Source organism: Aptenodytes patagonicus, chromosome 4 (assembly GCF_965638725.1).
Source record: "Aptenodytes patagonicus chromosome 4, bAptPat1.pri.cur, whole genome shotgun sequence".
Lineage (NCBI taxonomy): Eukaryota > Metazoa > Chordata > Aves > Sphenisciformes > Spheniscidae > Aptenodytes > Aptenodytes patagonicus.
In genome coordinates, this window is record NC_134952.1 from 56,933,465 (window position 1) to 56,955,712 (window position 22,248).

At 49.7% G+C, this 22,248-nt stretch overlaps 1 protein-coding gene and 1 long non-coding RNA gene across 2 annotated transcripts; one reads left to right on the forward strand and one right to left on the reverse strand.

The window, feature by feature from the left end:
• Window positions 1-696: 696 nt before the first annotated feature.
• Window positions 697-3,175, reverse strand: H2AZ1 (H2A.Z variant histone 1). Its single transcript, XM_076336805.1, has 5 exons — window positions 2,912-3,175; window positions 2,354-2,431; window positions 1,833-1,946; window positions 1,246-1,375; window positions 697-1,093 (listed from the first exon to the last, which is right to left on the reverse strand). The coding sequence occupies exons 1-5, from the start codon at window positions 2,912-2,914 to the stop codon at window positions 1,032-1,034; spliced, it is 387 nt and encodes a 128-aa protein (XP_076192920.1). The 5' UTR covers window positions 2,915-3,175; the 3' UTR covers window positions 697-1,031.
• Window positions 3,176-10,969: 7,794 nt separating this feature from the next.
• On the forward strand, window positions 10,970-18,109 carry LOC143160092 (uncharacterized). The gene is made up of 5 exons (XR_012995318.1): window positions 10,970-11,039; window positions 15,434-15,575; window positions 15,743-15,788; window positions 16,774-16,860; window positions 17,953-18,109. It is a non-coding gene; the product is annotated as an uncharacterized LOC143160092 (long non-coding RNA).
• Window positions 18,110-22,248: the final 4,139 nt, after the last annotated feature.

A 22,248-nucleotide genomic window follows, 5' to 3' on the forward strand; every position in this document is an offset into this window, starting at 1 on the left:
CTGCCACTGTATGGCCGAAGTTAAAACCCTAACTTTAACACTCCAGTCCTTAAACTCCAATTGTGTAGTTTGAACCCTCATCGCTACGGGGCTTCAGGCTAACAGAAAGCAAGTGCTTTCAAATTCAGACCCCCACAGCCAGCAGAGGTAAAAGCCCACCCATGAAAAAGCCACACAAGACAGAGCTATTTGACTGCTACCTTGGAAGCAGGTCTTAGACTCTTCCTCAAAGTTCATACCCTATGAACCAGTGGAGGCTGCTGCAGTACAGCCCTTGCTTTTATGGCTGTCTCTCCCCCCATCTTTTACAAGAAGAACAGCGAGAGGGGTCAGGCTCTACCATAAAGAAAATCAACTGAAGTTGTGGATTTTCAATATCCATTCAGCTTACCTTCTTCCTCCTCCACGATAGATCCCTTTCCTCTATGAAGGCCGACATCAAGTAAAACTGGCCCTAAGTAGCACCAGCCTTACATCTGCCCGGCTAAAGGCAACTGTCGCACCGCACAGCAGGCTTGCTTAGCAAGAATGTAACTTTGCAGGACAAAACCCGTGTGCCATCTCACTTGACGGTATTCACCGAGTGCAGTATTCTAGGACTGTGTGTCACAGCCGGTAGGATTGTCAGAGGTGCACGTTCTTGGAACAACTCGTCAAGACCAAGTATTTTTCAGTTAGTGGACAAGAGACAATCAGTCTTGATATAACATTTATTGAATATTTCCACTCTAGTGGATGAAAAGTCTGTACAAAACCAAACATGTCCTTTACTTAATCAAACCAATCTAAAAACAGTCAGCTCAATCAAAACCCACTACAAATACAATAGCTTCTTTGAAGCCATGGTAACACTTAAATACGGTTAAGACTTCAATGCAGAAATTTGGTTTGTTAGAAAGCTCAAGGGAGCTTTAGCTTCTCAAAGTTACAAAAAGGCAAAATTGTGTTTCACAGATACAGTCCACTGGAATCACCAACACTGGACAATTAAGTACTTAGAGTCCTGAGATAACAAGGAATCCTGGCATCCTTTAAACAGTTTTCTGTTGTCCTTTCTTTCCAATGAGAGACTTGTGGATATGCGGTATTACACCTAAGAAAGAGCAACAATTAAGACCATGTTATTTCTCTTCAACAATTCTTCTAAGCTTTGCACTTCAAATAAAATGACAGCATAAAGCAACCCCTAGTCTGTTAAGAGTTCTGGCCACCCAGCTCATCACAGTTAGCAAGCAATTTACATACCGCCACCAGCAATTGTTGCCTTAATGAGAGAGTCCAATTCTTCGTCTCCTCTAATTGCAAGCTGCAAGTGACGGGGAGTGATACGTTTCACCTTCAAGTCTTTGGATGCGTTTCCTGCCAGCTCAAGAACCTGAGGACAAGACCATTTTTAAACCAAGTTACACGAATCAAGTGAGACCAAATGCACAGCCTTAGCTATTTTATTTTCTATGCCAAATACACTATTAGTGACGCCAAGACAGCAAAACAATGCCTCTTTCGAAAGGGTTCCTCCTTTGGAGCTCTGCATTTAATTTTCCAAAGAACAGAGTAAGTGTTTTACAGCAGATATGACGTGCTGTAATGGTACGTTTTAAAAATACTTAATTCCTCCATCTTTCCTGTAAGTCACAGTGATTTGATCTGCACAAAACGCAGAGCAAACGGTCCCATGCATATTTCATGGTCTCCTGAGGATGCAAGCACTTAAAACTGGCTCAAAGTGAAGAGTTCACAGCCCAGTCCGAATTGGCAAAATACAGCAGGCTCTGGTCATTATGCCATTCTGGAGTTGACCAACTTGCTTGCACCCCTGGCAGGAACTTTACCTCAGCTGTCAAGTACTCCAGGATCGCAGCGCTATAGACAGCAGCTGTGGCTCCTACACGCCCATGGCTGGTAGTCCTAGACTTCAGGTGCCTGTGGATGCGGCCAACAGGGAACTGGAAAATAACATTAGTATGAATAGGCTGTGATGAGAGAGACAGAAAGGCACTACTCTAAACCACATGCTGGGCAACAGAATCCCAGTGGCAGAAGTACAGGCTACATTTCAACACTTGAGAATCCAGCTAAGGACACTGTATGCCAAGTTCACATCAGCAACTTCACAATTCTAACCACAAGCAGTAGCAACAGCCACAAGGGAATTCTCTTCCTTCCCGCACAGATGCAAAAGGTCTAAAAATAGTCAAACCAGACACTAACACACTCAAGGATCAAACAGATCCTTACACCATTCTGGACAACAGACAAGACAGCAGACCGTGCAGGTTTCACAAGGTACAACCAACCAAGAGACGGAAGGCCAACCTGACTTTCATTCACCCATGCCCCAGTCCCTGCTCACCTGCAATCCAGCCCGCTGAGAACGGGACACTGCTTTGGTCTTGGTCTTTCCAGAGTCCTTCCCAGCTTTACCGCCAGCCTAGCGGAGAGGAGAGGTGTGTGAGAGCTGACGCACCCGCCGCTGGCGCTGGGCCCGCCACCCCCCCCGAAGGCACTGTACCTGCGAGGGATGGCGACCAAGCGCCCGCGCAGGCACCGCGCGGCGGCAGCGCCCCGCCCGCGCATGCGCTCGCCTCCTCCCCCGCCCTTCCCTCCCGCAGGGCGGCACGCGCGACGCCAAAGCGCGTGCGCGCTGCCCGCTACACCTAGCGGCACGGGCCGCTCCCCGGGCGCATGCGCGGCCGCCACTCCCTCTCCCCGGCGGCACTAGTGCGCGTGCGACCCCGACCCCCCCCACCGGCAGGTAACGCGCCTACCGGCGCGCGCCACCCGCGCTCCCCCCCACCGCGCGCGCTCCCACCTCACGCCGGCAGCCGCATCACCTTAATCCCTGCCACCCCCCGGCAGCGCGGCCGCCCGCCCGCCCGCCCCCACCCGAGCGGCTCCCGCGGCTCCTCACCATCGCGAACCGGACCGCAGCGCCGCGCAGGAGCAGGCAGAGGAAGAGAGCGTCCCGCACGCACGGAGCCCGGGCGACAACACCGACCTGCCCCGACCCGCCGCGATTCAAACTGCGTCCGCTCCCGCCTTCCCCCGGCGCTTTATAACCGCCGAACGTGCCTGCATCCGGGAACCCCAGCCTCGCCCCTAGCCAATGGCTGCGGGCGGGGGCGGGCCGATCTCCCCCAGCGACAACCAATGGCGGTGCCGGCCTCACGATGCGGAGTGCGGGAGAGGCCCGCCCCTATTTACAGGGACAGGCGCCCGGGTTGGGGGGGAATAGGGACGGCCCGGGAGAGCGGCGGCGGCGGGGCGCTGAGTCCCGGGCGGCGGCCCCCGGAGCGGGGGGCTCCGCCTGCCCCGGCTGTAGTGGCCGCGGCCGGCCCCAGCGCCGCCGGCCAACGCCAGGACTCCGCCTGGCGTCCCCCGGTCGAACTGCCCGGCCCGGCCCCCTTCCGCCCTCCGCCGTTATTTCAGGGGGACGGAGGCGCAGTCTCCGCATGTCCCGGCCCAGGGACGCGCTCCCCCGGCGCCGGTGCTGCCTGGGGTGGCGCGGGGCGCTTCCCGCGGAGGAGCGGGCCGCCCGCGATCAGGGCGGGCATTCGGGCGTGCCGGCTGCTGCCGGGCGGGGGAGACGACAGCGAGTCCCCGACAGCGGCTCTCGCCCTCCAAGAGCTAAACTCTGAAATAAAATAAAAAACGAGCGTACCTGGAGCGGGCTGAGAGCCGAAACTGCCGCCAGAGGGGCAGCCGCCCCGTCGTCGCCTCAGGCCGCGGGCGGCCCTGCCCGCAGGCCGCGGTGCCGGCCCTCCATCAGCCGCACGCCCCTGCGCGCCCGCGGCCGCCCTGCCCCACATCCGCCCGGCCCACACCCGCCTCCCCGCACACCGAAGCGTGAGGGCCGGGTCCTGCAGGCCCCCCCCCCGCCGCCCAGGGCCTTCTGGGGAGGGAGAGACCCGGCTGTTGCTTCAGGGAAAGAGCGGCGGCCGCAGCCGGGCGGGCAGGGGACGGGGTGTCGGCGCTCGGTGGCATCACCAGTGGGAGTGGTGGTTGCCAGAAACCGTCGAGCGCCCCAACTCATTTATTAAGAAGGGTTACTTATTGCCAGGTCCCATTCCTGTACCGAGCCTAGCTCTGCCTCGCCTTTTACTCGAGTTGCTGTAGATCCGCCACCCTGCCGGTTGAAGCCTTCTCCAATAACGTTAATTGACTTAGGGCACAAAGCGCCCTCAGAAGCAGCCTGAAGGAGATTACGTCCTGGGCTTGGGATGAGGAGCTATTACACTGCATTAGCAAAGACACGAGGCTGCCCAGTGCCGTTTGAACGAGGGTGAAGTCGCATCTACTCTTCATGATACTGGGGGCGGGGAAGTGCCAGCACAGCCGACGACTCCACACACGTGCACTGTTTTTTATTTTTACCTCTGTCTTATGCAAGAGATACGTGATTACCAAGGGCAACCCTGCCTCAGACACATTTCTCTCACTGGATATTTCATGAACTATGGTTAAAAACTGTTCATCATGAATTTGATTCTGAGTGTAATGTTTAATCAGTGCAGTGCAGATGTCCTCAGCTTGGGCACTTCAAATCCCTGCCTGTATTTCCCTCAAATGAAGCCTTAGCCCCCCCCCCCCCCCCTTTTTTTTTAGGTGCCATTTTCAGTACAGCGTTGTTATTTCTACCTCAGAAAAAAAAGCAGGCTAGCTATTTAACTTCAGAGCTCAGCTGGAGATGTTCTCAGTTAATCTACCTCTTTCAACTCCAGAAAAGTAACAATTCATTGTGCTATTCTGGAACACCATAGATCTTGGTTATCTGAGAGACACCCGAGTCATCTGTGAGTATGCAACAAGCTCAGGGAGAAACCTTGGCCCTTCAATGGCTGAATAGCTCTTTAGAGAGAAGACTAGCTCGATCTGTCATGTGCTTTACCAATCACAAAACCACCATTTTAGCAGGCGTTAATGTATGTATTTCCTTTACCATGATATCAAAGGGTCTCAAGCGTGATGAGAACTCTTACAGACAGACGTTTAATGGGAGAAAAAGCTGAGCATAAAGTTGTCGTGAGGATACTCTCCTTGCCATAACTTTTCCACTTTCTTCAGGTCTACAACAACTGAAATACTCAGAGGTCTAAGACAGGAGGGTACATGCCGATCCCTAGAGCTCCTCTTCAAGTTTTTTTTCAGCTGTTTACTGAAATAGTAAAGGTTTAAAACTTTGTGGCTCTTCTGCTCCTACGGCTGACCCCAAATACTTGGTCCCTGGGTTACAAAGGACCCTTTGCTCAAGCCTCCAGGCAGCCTAAGGCCAGGTGGTCAATGCCTTCAGTGCCCGAGTTTCAGTTCGGGCATTTTGTGCTAGCTGCTCCTGCTTCAGGGAAGGGAGACCTACTTCCAGGCACACGCGCAGAGAGGCAGGACCGAATTGAGAGCAGACACTCCTACATGCAGGAATCTGGCGGGTTGTTTTTATGTAACTGTCTGGTGCCTCTGTCTATTTGAAGCATTAGTTGTTTATGCTCTCCTTCAGCAAGCAAGAAGATAAGAGGGTTTGGGTTTTTTTGAAGTTTAAAAACAAACCTCAAGATTTTACAGAAGCCTGCAGAAGTTAAGATTTCGTTCAACTTGCTATTTTAAAAATTATTTCTGTCCAAAGTGCCTACAGCAAGGATCCATTTGCCCTTTTCCTTACAGGGAAGAAAAGCCAAGTTGCAGGCCGTAAGACCCCCTGGGAACGGCATTTGAGATGTAGGAGGAGAAAAATTGATTTTTCTCCCTGATTTCTGTCCACAGAAGTGCTAGGAAGCAGAAAAAAAAGGCCTCCTACCAGATGGAGATAATCCCTGCCACAGACGTTCCCCGCTTCCCACGTGAGCTTCCCTGACGGCTTGCTTCAGCTGCACGCTTTCAGCCACTCGGGGCTCCTTATGGCTAGGATTATGCAGGCGAGGCAGCCTAACACTGAAGGTTAAGCTAACGCAAGGGCGCATATTTACCAGACAGATCAGGTTAGGGACATGTCACGTAGAGTATGTGAAACTAGCCTCAGATCACCTTGCGCTAGCTAACAAACCTCTCTAACAAGCACAACCTGAACTCCCGCCCCCCGATATTTAAAGAGAGGAATTAAAACTAACTTAGGTACACCAGGAAAAACCCCAAAGCAACTTCAGACCCAGTTGTGAGCACAAATAACTCAACCTCAATCCTGTATACACAAAGGGAGCACTTACTACCTCCATCTTCCTGATGAAACGAGTACCCCGAACCTACCACCCCAAGTGTCTTATCCAGCTCACGAGGGAGAAGGAAGATATGCTTCAAGAGAGAGCAGAGTAACTGGCTTTTATTGATCCAATTAACATTAATAGGTCCTTTTAAGAAGGTGAAAAATCCCTCTAAAAGGAAAGGTTATGGGGAACCTGGTGAGGAAAGATGCCAGTCATGCAGAGAGTCTAGAAAGGGAATTGCTGATAGTTGGGCTTGTGTAATGTAATGGTATTCATGCCCTGTGGTCTCAGTGGCGAGGTGTGCTGGGGTATCCTTTTATTATCTCTGAAGGCCAGCGATGAAGGCTTTGCATCATTTACCCAGTCCTTGTGCCACTGCTTTATTAGTATTAAGTTTTTCTGATGCTTCTCGTTACAAGACGTTGTATTTGTACTAAACTTGTCTGCGTTCGGTAAGGTATCCTGTGATGACCTCCTTTCGTTGTAGTACATTACACGCAATCCAACAGACAGGCCGCTGATACGGTATCCTGGACCACAGGCGCTTCACACCTATCCTGTGAAGCCGGACGGCTTTGCCGGTGGTACGCCTGCCAGCTCTGACCGAGTGCTGTGCCCTGCCTTAGCAGGCTTTATGCAGGTCCTCGTTGGGAGGCAGTCAGCCTTGCAGTGTGAGCTACGGGGTAAAGATTACCTCCCCTTTGGAGACAGAGTTGTAGCTGAGGGACATTCAATCGCCTGGCTACGTTCTCAGAGCACGTTTTTCAACATGTCTTAGGAGAATTGGGGTGTAGTGCTGCTTTCCTTTCTACTCTGTCTACTACTTAATATGATTTCCTTGGAGACTAACACTCATTTTCACTCACTTGCAAAATGTGGACACATTCTCTAAAGCAGGGACCACTTCTCACCCTCACTACTGGCTGTGAACATGGTATTTGGACTCTCTCGAATTCGTTTCTTGCGGGGTTTTAGTTTCTGCAGAAGTGGTGGAGATCATCTTCATTAGTAGACTAATGAATGAAGCGCTCCCAGAAAGCTCTTTGTATCATGTCCCTCGGGGAACTTTGCGGTTTCTGGGTCCTGCACGAGTTTTATGTGGGAGATAGATGCCTAGGTGCTCAGCCCTGCCGTGGTATTCCTGGGATACAAATTTGAATATCTGGGGAACTTCAAAGCCACACAGGGGAAGGCATTTGGGGAATTCATTTTTTAGGTGACAGCTAAGCAGAGACAGCTTAGTTTTTAGCATACAGTTTTTAGTCAGAGATTTTAGTATGCCTAACTTTGACCTAACTCCACCTTAGGTGATTTAGTTTGGTTTTGGTTTTGTTTTTTAAGTCTGTAACCACCGCTTACATTCATTTAGGCTCTATTTTTGTGGTGAGATCAATTACAGTACAGCTTGTATTTGCCCCTGGGGTCCTCCCCTCTTGCAGAGGGTTTCCCTGCTGCCCTGTTGCAGGACCTCTATCAAATAACAGGGTTCTGCTCGGTTGGGTCTCCCTGCCGGCTGCTGTATTTGGGTTCAGAAAGATCACATCCTCTCCAGTTGCACTGTTGTGTTGTGCGTGGTGATGAATGGATGCAACTGTTTGGTTTAACAGATACATTTATTAATCTGGTATCTGGAAACAGCTTCGCATGTCTCCGTAATAGATCTGCGGATAACACTTGCATACTGATTTCAGAGGGACTTGAACTCCCCTTATATCTACACTGGTGTTCATTCTACGCTCTTGTATCTGCTATTAATAGAGTTGTAATGACTAGTCTGAATAGATTTTAATCTTGTTCTTATTTAGCCAGCTGTGAAAGGAAGCTATAGCTAGTTAGGCAAAATGAAACGAGCGTCTGTCGGAGACGGTGCCAGCCGGAAGTCCTTACCCACATCCCTCCCATCGTCTTATGCAGAAACTTATCCTCCCTCACTCCTTTTTTGTTGCTGCATGCCTTGGTCCTCCCTTTTACCCATATTTGAGCTCCATTCAGTGTAGTAACTGAAGTAATATTTACGCCATATTTTGTGTTGTGCTGTAAAGCCATATGCGAGTACCTACCCCAACTGTGTTCAAGTTGGGGAACTCTCAGGGTGGATCTAATTTGCCCTGTGAGACCTATGCCCAGAGGACATTGTAATTAAATACGTTTGTACCAGTTGCAGCAATTTGGTTATATCAATTTCTTTTCCTAATAAAGCATCGTGGAAAAACCTTTTTGGGCTAATCGCTTCTTGTTGTTTAATCCACTGTTGCTCCTAGACAAAGCCTACGTTGTAAACAGTCTACATCTGAGGTGGTAATTCAGTGTGTTTGGTTTGAACTGGCAGTGTGCTATGAGCATGTCTTATTTTGGTTCATTCTTTCAATAATATATAATTCTTTCAATAATTGTATGTTTCTTCAATCGGTCTGCTTACTAAAAGGTTTAAGTTAATTTGGAACAAAGAGTAGCAAACTTTAAAAACCAAATGTGAAAGGATGAACGCAGTGTTTCACATCTGGCTTTCAGTGCAATCCTTTGAAAAGAAAATCCTTTCTCTTCTCTGTGGGACTTCAGTCTAGTCACCAGCTCTCCCCAACAGCGACTTTCTCCTATTAACTCTTTACACTCACAGCCACCCATTCTTCTTCCAGCACTTGACATCCACCTTTCAATCGAAGTGGAGTGTCTGAGCGCTTCTAGCCCCGACCATGCCAATGCAGCAAGGAGGAAAAGAGAAACCGTGTGATTAGAGAAATCCTTTATGTGAAAAAGAAATGGGAGGAAAATTGTGTTTTCCTGAATGTGGCTGGTTCCAGGTTTTCAATCAAAATCCCCCTTGGAAAAGCAGAGAGAAAATTCGCTGGGGGACTTGTCCTTTCCTTGCCAAAGTTGTTGCAGGTAGAAGGGATCCAATTCCTCTTTGTTGGTAGGAGGCAGCTACTACAACCATCATTTGTTTCTAGATCGACAACCCGGTTTACTTCCTCGTGGTGTAAGTTGATTTTTGTAGAGCATTAACTCAAGCTCACAGCTGAAATGAGACCCTGTACCGTACCTGGCTTGTAACACAGATGGAATAGCCCTCACTGCATAATTAATAATAACATGTTCTCATTTTTAGTCACCTGCAACAAAGGACTGCAAGCCCCAGTGTCTGTTTTACACCGAGAAAAGTACCGATTTCGTGGAGCTAGGCGAGGTGTCAGTATGAATATAACTATTACCAATATGCCTTTACAAGCAACGATAAAAATAACTCAGGAGCTCACTTCTGCCAAAATTTGTGATCTGCAGCTATAGGGTGGTTCATTCCCAAGAAGAATGACTCCCTGAGAGGTGGTTTTTCTTTATCTTTAAATTCTAATAATTGTAGCAAAAAAAAAAAAAAGGGTAAGTGGGTATTGGACTCTGCACATTATTTCATCTCTTCCTTGCTCTTTCCTGCAACGAAAGTCCTTCTGCTCTGGACTCTTTTTAGAAATTTCTGAGTTATTTTAGTTTCCTTAATGCAGAAGTTTGCACTTGGAAGCAATTGATCCTGCAGTACGACTATTAATGTCCAATTAAATTTGATATACTGTGAAAATGGCTTCACACTTTGACCAGGGGCATAAAGATGGATTGCTTCAACTGTAATGGTGCTGTGACTGAGCAAATCAAATTGGCCTAATGGTGGCAGCATAACATAAGAAATAAAATAAGAAAGGATGAAAGGTGCCTCTTCAGTACAGTTTTTAGGCTGAGTCATCACTGCCAAAGAGATGTCCTTGTTCTTTGGGGGTGGGGTTGCCTTTAAAACCAAAGCATGGCACTTATCTTGCTGTAAATTTGGAAAGAAAAAACATTTTATTTTTTACTGTCAAGCAACCAGGCAAGGTCAGCACTTCGCACGAGATGGACCTTGTCTGACGGCCATCTGGTTAAGAGCCTCTGCTAGGACTTCAGAGAGGGAAAGGTAACATGCATTAGGGATCTTGTGTTAAAAATAGATGTTTTCTTAGACATGAAGGCAAAACAGAATTTAGTGTCTGAAAGTCATTAGGTGGAGTGACTGCAGATGAATAGGCATAATTGTATAGCTGTAAAATGACTGCCTTTAACAAGTAAGCTCTTTTCTAGCTTAGAAAAAAAATAAAATCCCATCCTGTCGAATTTTATGGGGGTTTTGTGTGTTCTGATAGTTTCCTGATTATACATCATTGCACCTTTTCTAATTTTCTCACCTGGGGCTGAGCCTCCATGTTCTTGCATTTGTCTAAAACACGACACATCAGACCCCGTGTGCCCGCGGAGACCATGCAATTGAAATAACAAGATACTGAACGTTTGCAGTGGTGAGTAGCATTATCACTGCTTGTGAAGCACTTTCCTTCTCATGAGAACAGCAGAAAGAAAAAAAACTTCATCAAGTTTGTCAAATACAACGATTTACTGGTGGGAGCTTGCAACACCTGGGAGCAGTCTGAAGAGAGAGAAATATTCAGCACAGAGAGAGTTAAACATCAATGGTTTGAAAGGGTTTCAGCAGGAGCATCTTCTCCTTTTCTGTGACTCTGTAAGGGGATGCGTATCCATTGCTCTTATCTTAGTGAAGCAGCTGGGCTACTGCTACCATAAATCAGGAACAAAACTAAGGGACGATGATGGGGAAGACTTATGGCAGGGCAGCAGCAGTGCCTGGCGAGACGGGGAGCAGACCGGGTTAAAACGAAGCGCTCAGACCTCCTGCAGGAGGGAGAGATGGGGGACATGAAGCCTGCAGCGCGGCAGCGACTGGAGGGAAAGGGCAGAGCCGATACCCGCCGGGGAAATCCTTCTCCAGGGGGTGGGAAACCCCCTGGCTCAGCATGGAGCAGGTGGGAGGTAAGCATGGGGCTGGTGGGAGGTAAGCATGGGGCTGGGGTTGGGGTGGAAGCACTGGCATCGGGGTGTTATATGACGCCCCGGACCCTGCAGCTGGCTGAGCACGCTGAGAAGCGATGCCAGCCCGTGAAAGCCACTGGTGCCAGGGTAGGTCAAAGCCACAGGGAGCCGCTTGCACACAACAGCCTCTCAAATGTGAGCCTTGCGATGCCTTTCTCAGCGCCATGGCCTTGCCCAGACCCGATTGCAATGTCACCGAAGCCTCTGCAGAGTCCCTGGGGCTTTCTGCTCACCAGCACCCAGAACACAACGCAGGACAACAGGATAGTTGTTGCGATGCAGAGTTTGCTAGCGCACAGTAACGAGGCATCTTCCAGTGCAGTCAACATGGGTGGGATTTTTAGGCATTCCTCTTGATCATCTTTTTGATCCTGATCACCTGGCTTTGGCACACGGGTGATGGTGCAGGCGAGACGACCGAAGCTGCCGTAGGAACTGGGTTGCTTAAATACGCATGCACAGCCTGGTTTGGCTCCCTCACTGCCCGGTTCACCAGTGTAGCCCCACCGATACCACTGGGCTTCCTCTTGCTTTAGAGCAGCCCCAACAAGGCGAGGTCTGAAACATGCAAAGTAGTTTCTGAATGAGTCACCACGGAAGAAAAGAGTGGGGGCGAGCAACCGAGACCTCCCTCCAAGACTACGAAGGTGGTTTCAGGCCAGTTGTGCGCTTCCCACCCCTGCGTGGGGCAATGCAACAAGCTCCCTGCGTTCCTGCGTTTGTGGTAGACTAACGCTCATTGCCCAGCTGGGTTCTCCAAGCAGCTCTTGGTTTCAGGGACTGCTGGTACATTGCGCCTTCGGTCCCCAGTGCCGGCCATGAGGGTGAGGGGCTGCGGACAACCAGCCTGGAGGAAGCCCAGGGGACTCACACCTCCCTCCTCCATCCCTTCTGCGGGGAGATCTCACTTCAGGGTGCCCCCTCCGTCAGCAGCTGCTTCTTGAGAAACGTCATTATGTTTCCCCTCTCTCTTGGTCTTGGAGACATTTAAAACAGCACAACATTTACCTGAACACGGATGTAGCCACATCAGAGGGCAAAGGAGTATTTTTGCTAACTAATGATGAAAACGTGCTAACGTCTCTGCTTGCTGTGGGACTAGCTGCATGCTCTTAGATGCCTGTTCAGATATTGGTGGGCAGCCAAGCAAGGACTGTTTGTGGTGCCATCTCCCAGAGCTGGGATCAATACACTCCAGCACTTTGTGCACCTGCATTTTGCTGTGCATAGGTTTCGGTCTTCCTCGCCCTTCAGGAAGGCTTAGGAAAAGAAAATAGAAAAAACCCCCACAAAAACCAAAGATCAAATTAGGGATGCTCAGTAGGCCATTTCTACAGTAACTGCCCGTGAAATGTCTCACTTGCCACATCTGACAGTGCCTACACAACTGCAAAAAACTGAAAGCCTCCCCACAAAAACCAACCTGGGACAAAAAGCGGACATCCAGCGGTTCCCGGGCCACCCGTCTCGCAGGAGCCAGGCACAGTGTCACTGCAGCAGTGAGGGTGGGAGCTGCCAGCAGCAGATGGCTGATCATCACAGACATCGCCGTGGAGAGGTGGTGTCCCGCAGGGAGAATTTGTGCTGGGATGTACCCCCGTGGCACTGATGTATGGTCGCAGCCTGGCTATAGAGGTTTCCCCTGTTACCTGCAGCACCTTTCCCACCACGTCCTTTCCCCTTCCATTTAGAAATAGTTGGTCATTGGTTTGCTGTGTGGTGGATGTACCAGACCCGCAACAGGAACAGCCCCTCCCAAACTGCGTTTCCCACTCCCTGAGTCTTCAAGCAGCCCTGTGAAGAGCGTAAAAGAGATGCCACAGCCGTGAGCATCCTGCAGCCCCCAGATCTGCACCCATAAAAGCACTGCCGCTCCCTTTTGCGGCATTGTGCACCCTACCTCCTGCAACCACCTGAACTATTCCCTGACATATTCCAGCCTCTGCAACAGTGACAAAATAGCACAGTGACAGTGGTAGGCAGCGCATGGTCGCTGTGTGAAACCCGCCTCTCACTCAGCAGCCTTTGCTCTTCAGAAATGCTGCCCTTCCCTTCACCAGAGATCTGCACTCAGCTTTGCCTGAGTCCGACCCTTAACATCAGCCGTGTCTCCGGCAAGGAGCACTTCTTACCATATTTCTAGCCATCATAATTTTTTTCAGGAGTATCATTTCCTCCTCTTAAATAAGACAAAAGTGTTCAGCAGTAACTGGATCAATCTATGACTTGCATTTCCCCTTGGACTTGCCATTGGCTTACAGGGATTTACGTACCCATCAGTGCTTTCAGGCCCTGCAGGTCCCCGGTGCGTTACAGGAGAACCTTTTTGTCAGAAAGTCTAGGAATCATCCCTGTCCGAGCAATGGCATTGCACGGGCTGAACTGGGGGTCTCAAACAGAACAGCAAGATTTCCTACATCCCTAAGCTCATCAGCCAGAAAATCAAATGTTGGGGCATTTGCATATCATTATTGCTTACCTATTTTATCTACTTAGCCTAATTAGCTAACTAGGCTCATTTAATCCTCAGCATTCACTAATCCAAATTAGAGATGGGCCTGAACCAGAACCTGGGTCCCAATTAGGAGATAACAAGCTCTTGGCAGCCTGCTGCCTCCAGCGGTCTCTGCAGCTGATCATGGTATGTGGGAGCACAGGAGCCCCTGCAAAACAGCATTGAAACAGTGGACCCATACCACCTCTGCCTTCAAGCTCTCCAGACAGCTAAGAAGCAGATCAGGACCTAAATGTGTCATTTGCTTTGCAATGGTCTGCATATACCCCATGTGCCGTACCCCCCGAAAATGAGGGGGAGTTGTTTTTTGCACCTATCTGTATCAGTCGCACCAAACCCTCTGTAGTGGCCAGAGGAGCCCCCGGGTGTTAAAGCTGTTGTGTCTCATCATCCTTTCAGCTGCTTCTTGTCCCCTTGGCTCATTCTGAGCATGGCATGGTGACAAACCCACATACACGCTTCAGTCACTATTCACAAGTACCTGTAGCAATAAATTATGCACAGATGAAGAAGTACGCTTGTTCTGCGGCAGCTGCGGTCACCCAGACGGGCCTTAGGACCTGTTTCTGACTTGGCCGTTGAAATGAGACTGCTTGTATCTGCTCTGCTCCTGTGTCCGCAAGAGAGGGACAGTGGCATGCAGGGAGCCTGCAGGCGCTTCGGCACGTCCCCAGGAAAACCAGACCCAAGAGTCCAGCATCGCTTACACAAAAGCTGCAGAGCTGAAGGACAAGGTATTAACAGTCTCCTCCGGATCACACACCATTGGCATGGTTTCGCTCAGCAAAGGGTCGCACTGAGAAACCTGATCAGCACTTGCCTCTGGTATTGTTTTCAAAGACCCACGTCTTCCACCCGGGACCGTACCTGGCCTCCATCTCCCCATATAGTAGGGAAGGGTTTTACCTTCTGCAGCGCTGGTGCCATTGGCGAGATGTGCTGCTTTCCCCCACAGGGAGGCAAAGGGCTCCTGGTAAATTGAGCGGGCAGGAGGCTCCGTGTGGGGCTCCTACAGCCTTTCCTAACCCCATTTTTCTTTCCCCAGCCAGGGATCTCTGTCCCCGCCAAGATGTGGTTGCTCAAGTTGCCAGCTCCTCTCACTGGAAGCTAATAGCTAGCATACTGAACAAAGAAAATCCAATTTGGCATCAAAAAGCAAACAGCCCAATTCTGGTCTCTCATCTTTTTTTCCTGCTGGTGCAGTACATCAGGCTTTTCACTGATTTATACTTTGGATGCAAGAAAAGTTTCAGACCCAAGGTTATCCTCCTGTCAGGTGTGGATGTTGGCAATGTGTCCTCACTGTAACATGGGATGAAAGGGTTTATAACTGGGGACATTCACAAAAGGAGCGTTCACATCTGTACAGTGATGCTGCGGTTGGCGGTGGGCAGTGGTGGGCCCAGGACCCGGCTGCCCCGGGGAATGAGGCTCCTTTTGGCAAACCCCCTTGATGAATTGCTCATAAAAGCCTGATGCCGCCTTATGATTTTTATGCTTCTTCTTTTCTTCAAGAGGACCGCTAGAAAATTAAATGGCTAGTTTCCTTTGCTGTAGCAGAGCTTAAAGGGGATATTAACTCAGGAGCTGGTCCGCTGGTCGCTGAAGTTGGCGGTGCCTTTTCTGCCAGCTTCAGTGCCTGCTGGAACTGGCTCTCTATCAAAGACAACTTCGATTTTCTGTGCCTGTGTGAGCCTTTCCTCCCATTTCTCTTCAGGGAATAGCTTCGGGAGGCTTCAGAGCTCAGATGAAATATTTCCTGTAGCTGGTCCTCAGCTTCTTTTTCTCCTTGCATCATGACTGCTCCTTTCTTTTATAGTCAGCAGCTGTAATCACTGCTGGCCTCCTTCTGCTGTACATCCCACTGTGCTACGAGGACTTCCATTTCCACGTGGCTCACATGTACGCTCACCTGGGGTACCCCAACGCCCAGCACATCGTGGGACAGAGGTATTTGCAAGGTAATGTTTCTCAAAGCCGTGGCTAACTTGCTGCCAGAGTACATACAGGTATAAGCCATAAACACAAACATGGCTCTACGCTATGTGGTACAACCACTGCACTGATGGATTTTGGACACCGTATTTTATATCCTAACTATTACTTTGCTACCTTGTCTCATACCCAGGAGCTGGAGTGGAAAAAAATGAGCACATGGCCATGCACTGGTTCAGGTGAGGTGCAAAAAAACCCCAACTCTTGCCATGGCAAATTGCCCTCTCCTGGGGAAAGGCTACCGTGGCGTGGGAGGAGGAAAAAGAGCCGGCAGTGCTCTGGGGGGAAAGCCATGCTGAGCCATCCTGCGCTGGTGGGAGGGAGGTGCACAGGGCGGCAGCGGGGAGACCAGGAGCTCCCAACTTCTTGCTGTCGGTCGGATGCTTCGCTCCGCGTTCCCCACCTGCTATTGCTATTTTTTAAATCAGTGGGAGGCAAGTAAGTATCTCAACAGAGAGAGTGCAGAGGGATGCCGGCGCTGCTGTACAGCCTTTTGGGGAGGTTCGAGCTGCAGGTGGGCAGCGGGAAAAATGCACAGGCACAGGAGGGGAGAGAGCCAGGAGCTGCTGAGGCAACGGAAAATCAAGTTACGGCAGCGTATTAATTTCCTGCTCTCGGCACATGCTCCCAAGAGGTTTCTGCCACATAAGCGAGGCAGCCGTGCCTGGCATGCACATTTGCTGCGGTACCTGTCATGGTTACACCTGCAGCGGGAGCCTGGGCTGCATCCCCCGAAACCCTCCTGCTCCTGCTGAGAAACGGGAAGGATGAGGGACAGGGAAAGTTACTGTGCTACCCAAAAAGTGGGGAGAGGGGGGGACACGTTGGATGTTTCCTCTGTGTTTGCTCAAGGTGTAGAACAGCATCAAGCTGCAGGATTTTTAGGGCTGAAATAACTCTGCCTGTGACAGCAGGGGTTGTGAACCAGGAAGGCATCTTTAAGGACATCCGTACTTAGAGAAACGCTGAAGCCTTGGCGCCTTTCTGAATAAGGATGTTTCCCAAATCAGGGCCTGAAAATTTTAAAGGGGTCACATTTCAGGACACTGATTTATACATACCTCTTTCCTTCTTTGCTCTTACCTTGCTTTAAAAACATTCAAACTCAGGTTTTCTTCTTCTGTACTTTCTCTTACCACTTTGCTTCTCTCTTCCCCCCTGTAGGCAGGCTGCGGGGCAGGGCCATCCCCACTCCTCCTTCAACCTGGCGGTGGGGGCACTCAGAAACATGACCGTAGCACTCGAAGAAGGGTAACCTGAGCTATTCCTCTTCCTTTCCCTTACAGCTGCATTCCCATCTCCTCCTGGGGAGGGAGGGAACCCGGTGCTGTAGATACTCCACGCGTGCAGCTACTCCAGCATTTCTAATGCCCTCTCCTTGTATTGTCAATAACACAGCCCTACCTGTGGCAAGAAAACTGAAAAACCCAATTAGCCCAATGAGGTTTTAAAAATTAGGTGACACAGTACCTAAAATGCCTGTGGTCTGATTACATACGTAATTCCATCGGTGATTTCCCAGTCAAGGCAAGGGATAAGACCCATACTGGTACAGAAAGAGCTATTGAAGCGACATGCAAGTTTTCTGCTAGAAAGAGCTGTCTGTCTTTCTGGGGGAGCCCCCTTTTCACTCTCCTTCCCATCCAGTGAGGTCAATGAGAAGTTTCCTGTTGATCACCCAGAGGTTGGGTTGAAACTGTCTGGGACACGTTTCTCTCCCCGACGTGCCTGCGCACACTGCACACCAGCATTCCCAGCAAGGCCCACAGCCAAAGAAAACTTGCCTTGTGCTTTGTACATTTGCCGTGGTGACTCATCCTGGGGATAAGTGAAGCTAAAACAACCAATGAGTTCCCATCACAGTGAAACCCAGTCCTTTTTTTTTGGTATTGTTTCGCTTTGAGTTTTTTTACATTTACTCCAAGTCTGAAAATTAAATTTGAGGTTGGAGAGAGCAGTCTTAAGCTAACTGAAACTTAAAAAGCAATGTTTGGGCAAACCCTGTGAGTTGAAGCCAGCGCGTTTTGTTCCAATCTCTGCTGCATGTCACGTGATCAGGCAGAGTCACGTATTGAGTGGTAAAAGGAGTATGTATTTCAAGAGCTCCAAATCCATCTCTACTTCAATTCAACTAAGACTGAACCCAAAACATGCATGCTCAGACCACAGGGAAAAGCAGAAAGAAAATCAGATCATTTTCTGAATAGCAGAGAGTTAACTTTACAGATGCTTTCAGATCCAGTAGCTGTGGTCCTCTTATAAAAGCCTGGGTAAATAAAATTTAGCTAGGAATGAATCAAACCTCCTCCTAGATTTTCTTGATGAAGGTTTCATGTCCTTCAGGGAAGTGGAGAAACTCCTCAGTGTGGCAGCAGCCCATGGGCTCCGAGAAGCTCAGCAACTTTTGGAAAACGTCCTCAAGAGCAGAAACATTCCGTGAATGACCGCTGCAACACCGATGCTCATCCAGCCGTGCCTTCTTTTGCACTTAGCAACCCCGCTTTCTCCTTGCCGAGTGTCTAGTCTTCAGGCATTTGAATCATTCATTGGACATTACATTTGCTTTGCACTGGATCTCCATGGTCGGATCTATGGCAGTGTTGTGTTGCTGCTCCTTCCCTTTTGCTTCCTGGCTCACTACATCTGAACAGCGCTGGAAAGGTGGTGTGGAGGAGACAAACAGCCTTCAGGGTTACACTGACGACGGGCACATGAACGTTACTGAAAAAGCACCGCTAGTGTTGTACCAACCGATCTGCTAATACTAAGTTAGACCCAAATACTGATCTGGGCTTGATGCGGTGTTGCTTGTGCATTTGTGCTGCGTGTGTTTCATGCTCTGCTTATGCATTGCAATAAGTGATCACGACTGAGGCTTTATCACTGTAAATCAGCATGACGTGCGTTCATGATGTAATTTGTAATAGAAATGACAGTGATTTAATAGAAAATATAAATAATGCCCTCACTTAATAGCTATCGTTCCTTATCAATGTTACCATTGGCATGCCAGTTTCAGGGAAAAGTAATTCAATTTAATGGAAACTGCCTTCATTTTCAGGGTGGTCTTGGTTTAAAACCACAGTGGGAGCAATTGCATTTCACGGGAAGTGCACTCACTAAACAAAGATCCGTAGCGTTTTGCTAGCAATAAAATTGTTTCCCAGGGCTGCATTTGTTGGTGTGCAGTCTTTCCTTTTTTCCTACCATGATTATCGAGCTCACTTGTTGCATTACACGAGGTCCTGCGCTCCCCCCCGGGTGCCTGAAGGCCACACTGGCGAGCCCAAGACCCGGGGGCTGCTGCCGAGGGAGTAAATGGGACAGCAAGCCCGTGGCGGAGGCCAGGCTTTGGTTTCCAAGAATTGCTTTTGCACCATGACTCATAGGCAAAGGTGTGAAGGATTTTGCCCAGGGTCCCGTTTCCCCATCCCCTCTCAGGTGTGAGCCTCAGTATCTTTCTAGGGCGATGCCGGCAACACCTGGGGGGCATGCCGCAGGCACAACATGCCGGCACCCAGCACAGCGTGCGCCGGTGGCTACACATTAAGTGAGGGATGGCCAGGCTTTGCCTCTGCTCCGCCTGGCTGTCCCGAGGCTGGGCTCCTTGGGGCCAGCTCTGCGTCTTGCTCCCAGGAGGAGAGGACAGAGCGGAGGAGACCTGGGGCCTGGCCGTCCTTCTGCTTCCCCGAGCTCGTCCCTGGCAGCACCTGCTGCAGACCAACACTCTCTGCAGTGCAGTTGCCTGCTCCCCCCACCTGCTTTTCTCCTTTCTCTTTCCCTTCTGTGCTGCCTCCCACGCATCCCTTTATTAAATCTGGTACCACAAAACCCGCAGTAGAGCAGAGCAGAGCACCAGGCGAGTTCCTCTCTTCCCTCCCCCTCAAGCAGAAAAGCAAGACAGCGTTTGCCAACTCAAAACGGAGCTTATTTCCATGGCCTCTGCAGTGGCTGTGGACTGGGGCCCCAAGCCAGGACCCTTCAAGGGCAGGGGAATATTTCCCTTGACATGAGGCTAGTGCTGCATCATGTCTCATACCTGCTTTTTTTTCTCAGATGGTAAACACGCATGAGCTGTAGCTCCTGATTTGGAAACTAGACCTATGCTGTATGTCTCATATATAGACATACCAGTTAAGTGCACCGGGCATCCTTTTCAGTACACTCCTTCTTGTGTCTGTGAGCAGGAAAACCTTGTATTTGTCCCCGCAAAACAGCATCCACCAGGCGAATGGCGTGACGAGCTGCATCAAAAGCCCCACTGAAACCCAAACCCGTGGTGTCTGCTGCCTCTCCTCTACCCCCAAAGTCATCCTCCTTGTTTTCTCCACCCTCCCTAACCATAGCAGCCAATGTCAGAGGGACATTCAAGCATGGTCAGGGAGAGCTGTGCCCTGCTATACGCCTCCGCCAACCGGTGATGCCCAAATTCACACACCTTTCCTATTGCCACTGGGTCCGGGATGATGCTGTGAGCTGCCCAGGTTCGGCGTATGGCACTACATTGGCAAGCACCAGGCGTACTAACCTGGGTATTTGAACAGTGAATATGCTGAGGACCTGTGGGCTCAGTCATTGCATTTCACAGGACTTCAGAAATCAACTTTCCCCCCCCTCCCCGCCCCAGTCAAAGCAAGCGAGCGGGTTTTTGCATGCTGATCAGTTTTCCCACCTGAACCATGTCATTGCCCAGCACCAAAACAGGCATTAACACTGACGGTGAGACTCTGCAGCTACCGGGCAAAAAGTCAGCCTCAAGGTTCATGCTGCCTTCGCTTTGGTGGCAAGATGTAATATCAGCATGTTACTCGTTTGCTAGTTCTTTTGTTAATTTTCTCAAAAAAAGTCACCTTGGATTATGACATTTTTCCTTATCTCAGCTGTAGTTTCATTGGCCCTGTACGTTTCCTTACTGGTACACATGGTCTCATACAATGGGAAAGTGACTTATCGTCCAATGATTTCCAGGTGGCCTCTTTTTTTAATAAGGAGTAGTAAGAGCTAGAAAATAAATCATGAGCAACCTTGCATACATTTCAACAGAAAAAAATAACTATTGATTTAATAAAGCCAGTTATCAAACAGCAGCAGGAGAAAGCTATTACAACTCAATGTGGTGCCGAGACTTCACCAGGAAAAGGTGTTCACTGGTTTCATGCAATTTGCAGAATTAGCGCTTGCATTTCTACCCCCGCACCGCCTCCCCTGAGACATGAGTGTCTCCCACCCTAATGGCTGTCCGTATGATTTCCCCCTGGATTTTCTTTCAGTCCAATCCCACTAAACACGGTTTTACAGTCAATGGCCGAGGGCATGCACATTCACATTCCTCCTACCTTTTTTCCTTTTTCTCCACCGACCTGCCTTGCTGGGGCTTCGCTGGCTCCCGGTGGGTGCGGGCACCCTGCTCCCCGCCCCAGGAACCGGCCCCTGGTCGTGGGGTGCTTGTCCCACGTGGTGCCGGCTGGACCTCCCCAGCAGCTGCCAGCCCTTGCCTCCTTGGCACTGCCTGTACGCAGGCAATTAGAAGGATTTTCTTTCCCAAAACACAGCTCTAATTATAATCTAATTCAGCTTATTTGAAGTACATTTTGGTAGCATTTCCATTATGCAAATATCAATTTATTATCCTCACATTATGTTTTGACTACAGTTGTGTTGCTAATTAGAGGCAATTTAACTGCTTTAAAAAAAACCCATCCTTTCCTCTCCATGCACCCTTACTTCCTCGCAAACCACACAGAACAGACATTTAGCACGGAGTCAGTGATGAAAACCTGCAGTTATCAGCTCTGTTTTCATCACTCTAATTGACTTTCATTATGTTAGAAGCCACTTAGAAAAGACAGATTTTTCTGATTTACTTGGGTTTGGGAGTGGAGGCACGAAAGAGAGGAGGGCAATTTACTCCAACTGCTTTTCTAACATTTTTCTGCCCAAACCTTCGTGTGGGTTTGGTGTGGCTGCCCGCTCCCAGTAACCAGACATGCTGTTGCCTTTGGCTGCAGGGGAAAAATTAAAACAATAATGATGCTGGTCTGGAAAAGATGATACATTTCAGGGACAAGAGGGAAGAAAGCTGACCCCAGGGGTCTGGGATAAAAACCTCCTAAAACGGGCTGTAGCGAAGAGGTTTGTGTTCCCCACCAGCAGAGGCACCGGGAAACTGGGGCAAAACCCCATGAAAGCAGCAATTCCTGTCTGCCCTGGCTGAGCACAACGGGGGGACAGTAGGTTTTGGTTGTGGGGGCTGCCAAGCTCAGTGTGGGCCTTACAAGATGGGCAATGGAGAATTTTTTTTGGGGGGAAGCAAGGCAGCCAGAGGGAGGTGTGTGGGAATAGGGACCAGGCAGTGAGAGTTTATAGAGGGCTGAGCGCCCGACAGTGGGTCACAAATGTCCTTAAAAAACCCCACAGGGTTATTCCTCCTAATACCTCTTACAATGACCATGACTTCTGACCACTTTTCTTCTGCAAACTTTTCTATTGGGCATGTTAGACGTGTCTGCTACCAGGACTCAGGGCAGGAAGGGATCTTACATGCTATGTGGGCAGCACGAAGGTTTCTGCCTCCCAAAGCATCTCTAGGGGCATCCCCGTTTGATGCAGTTGGCATGTTTTCTGACCGTAGAAATGTTG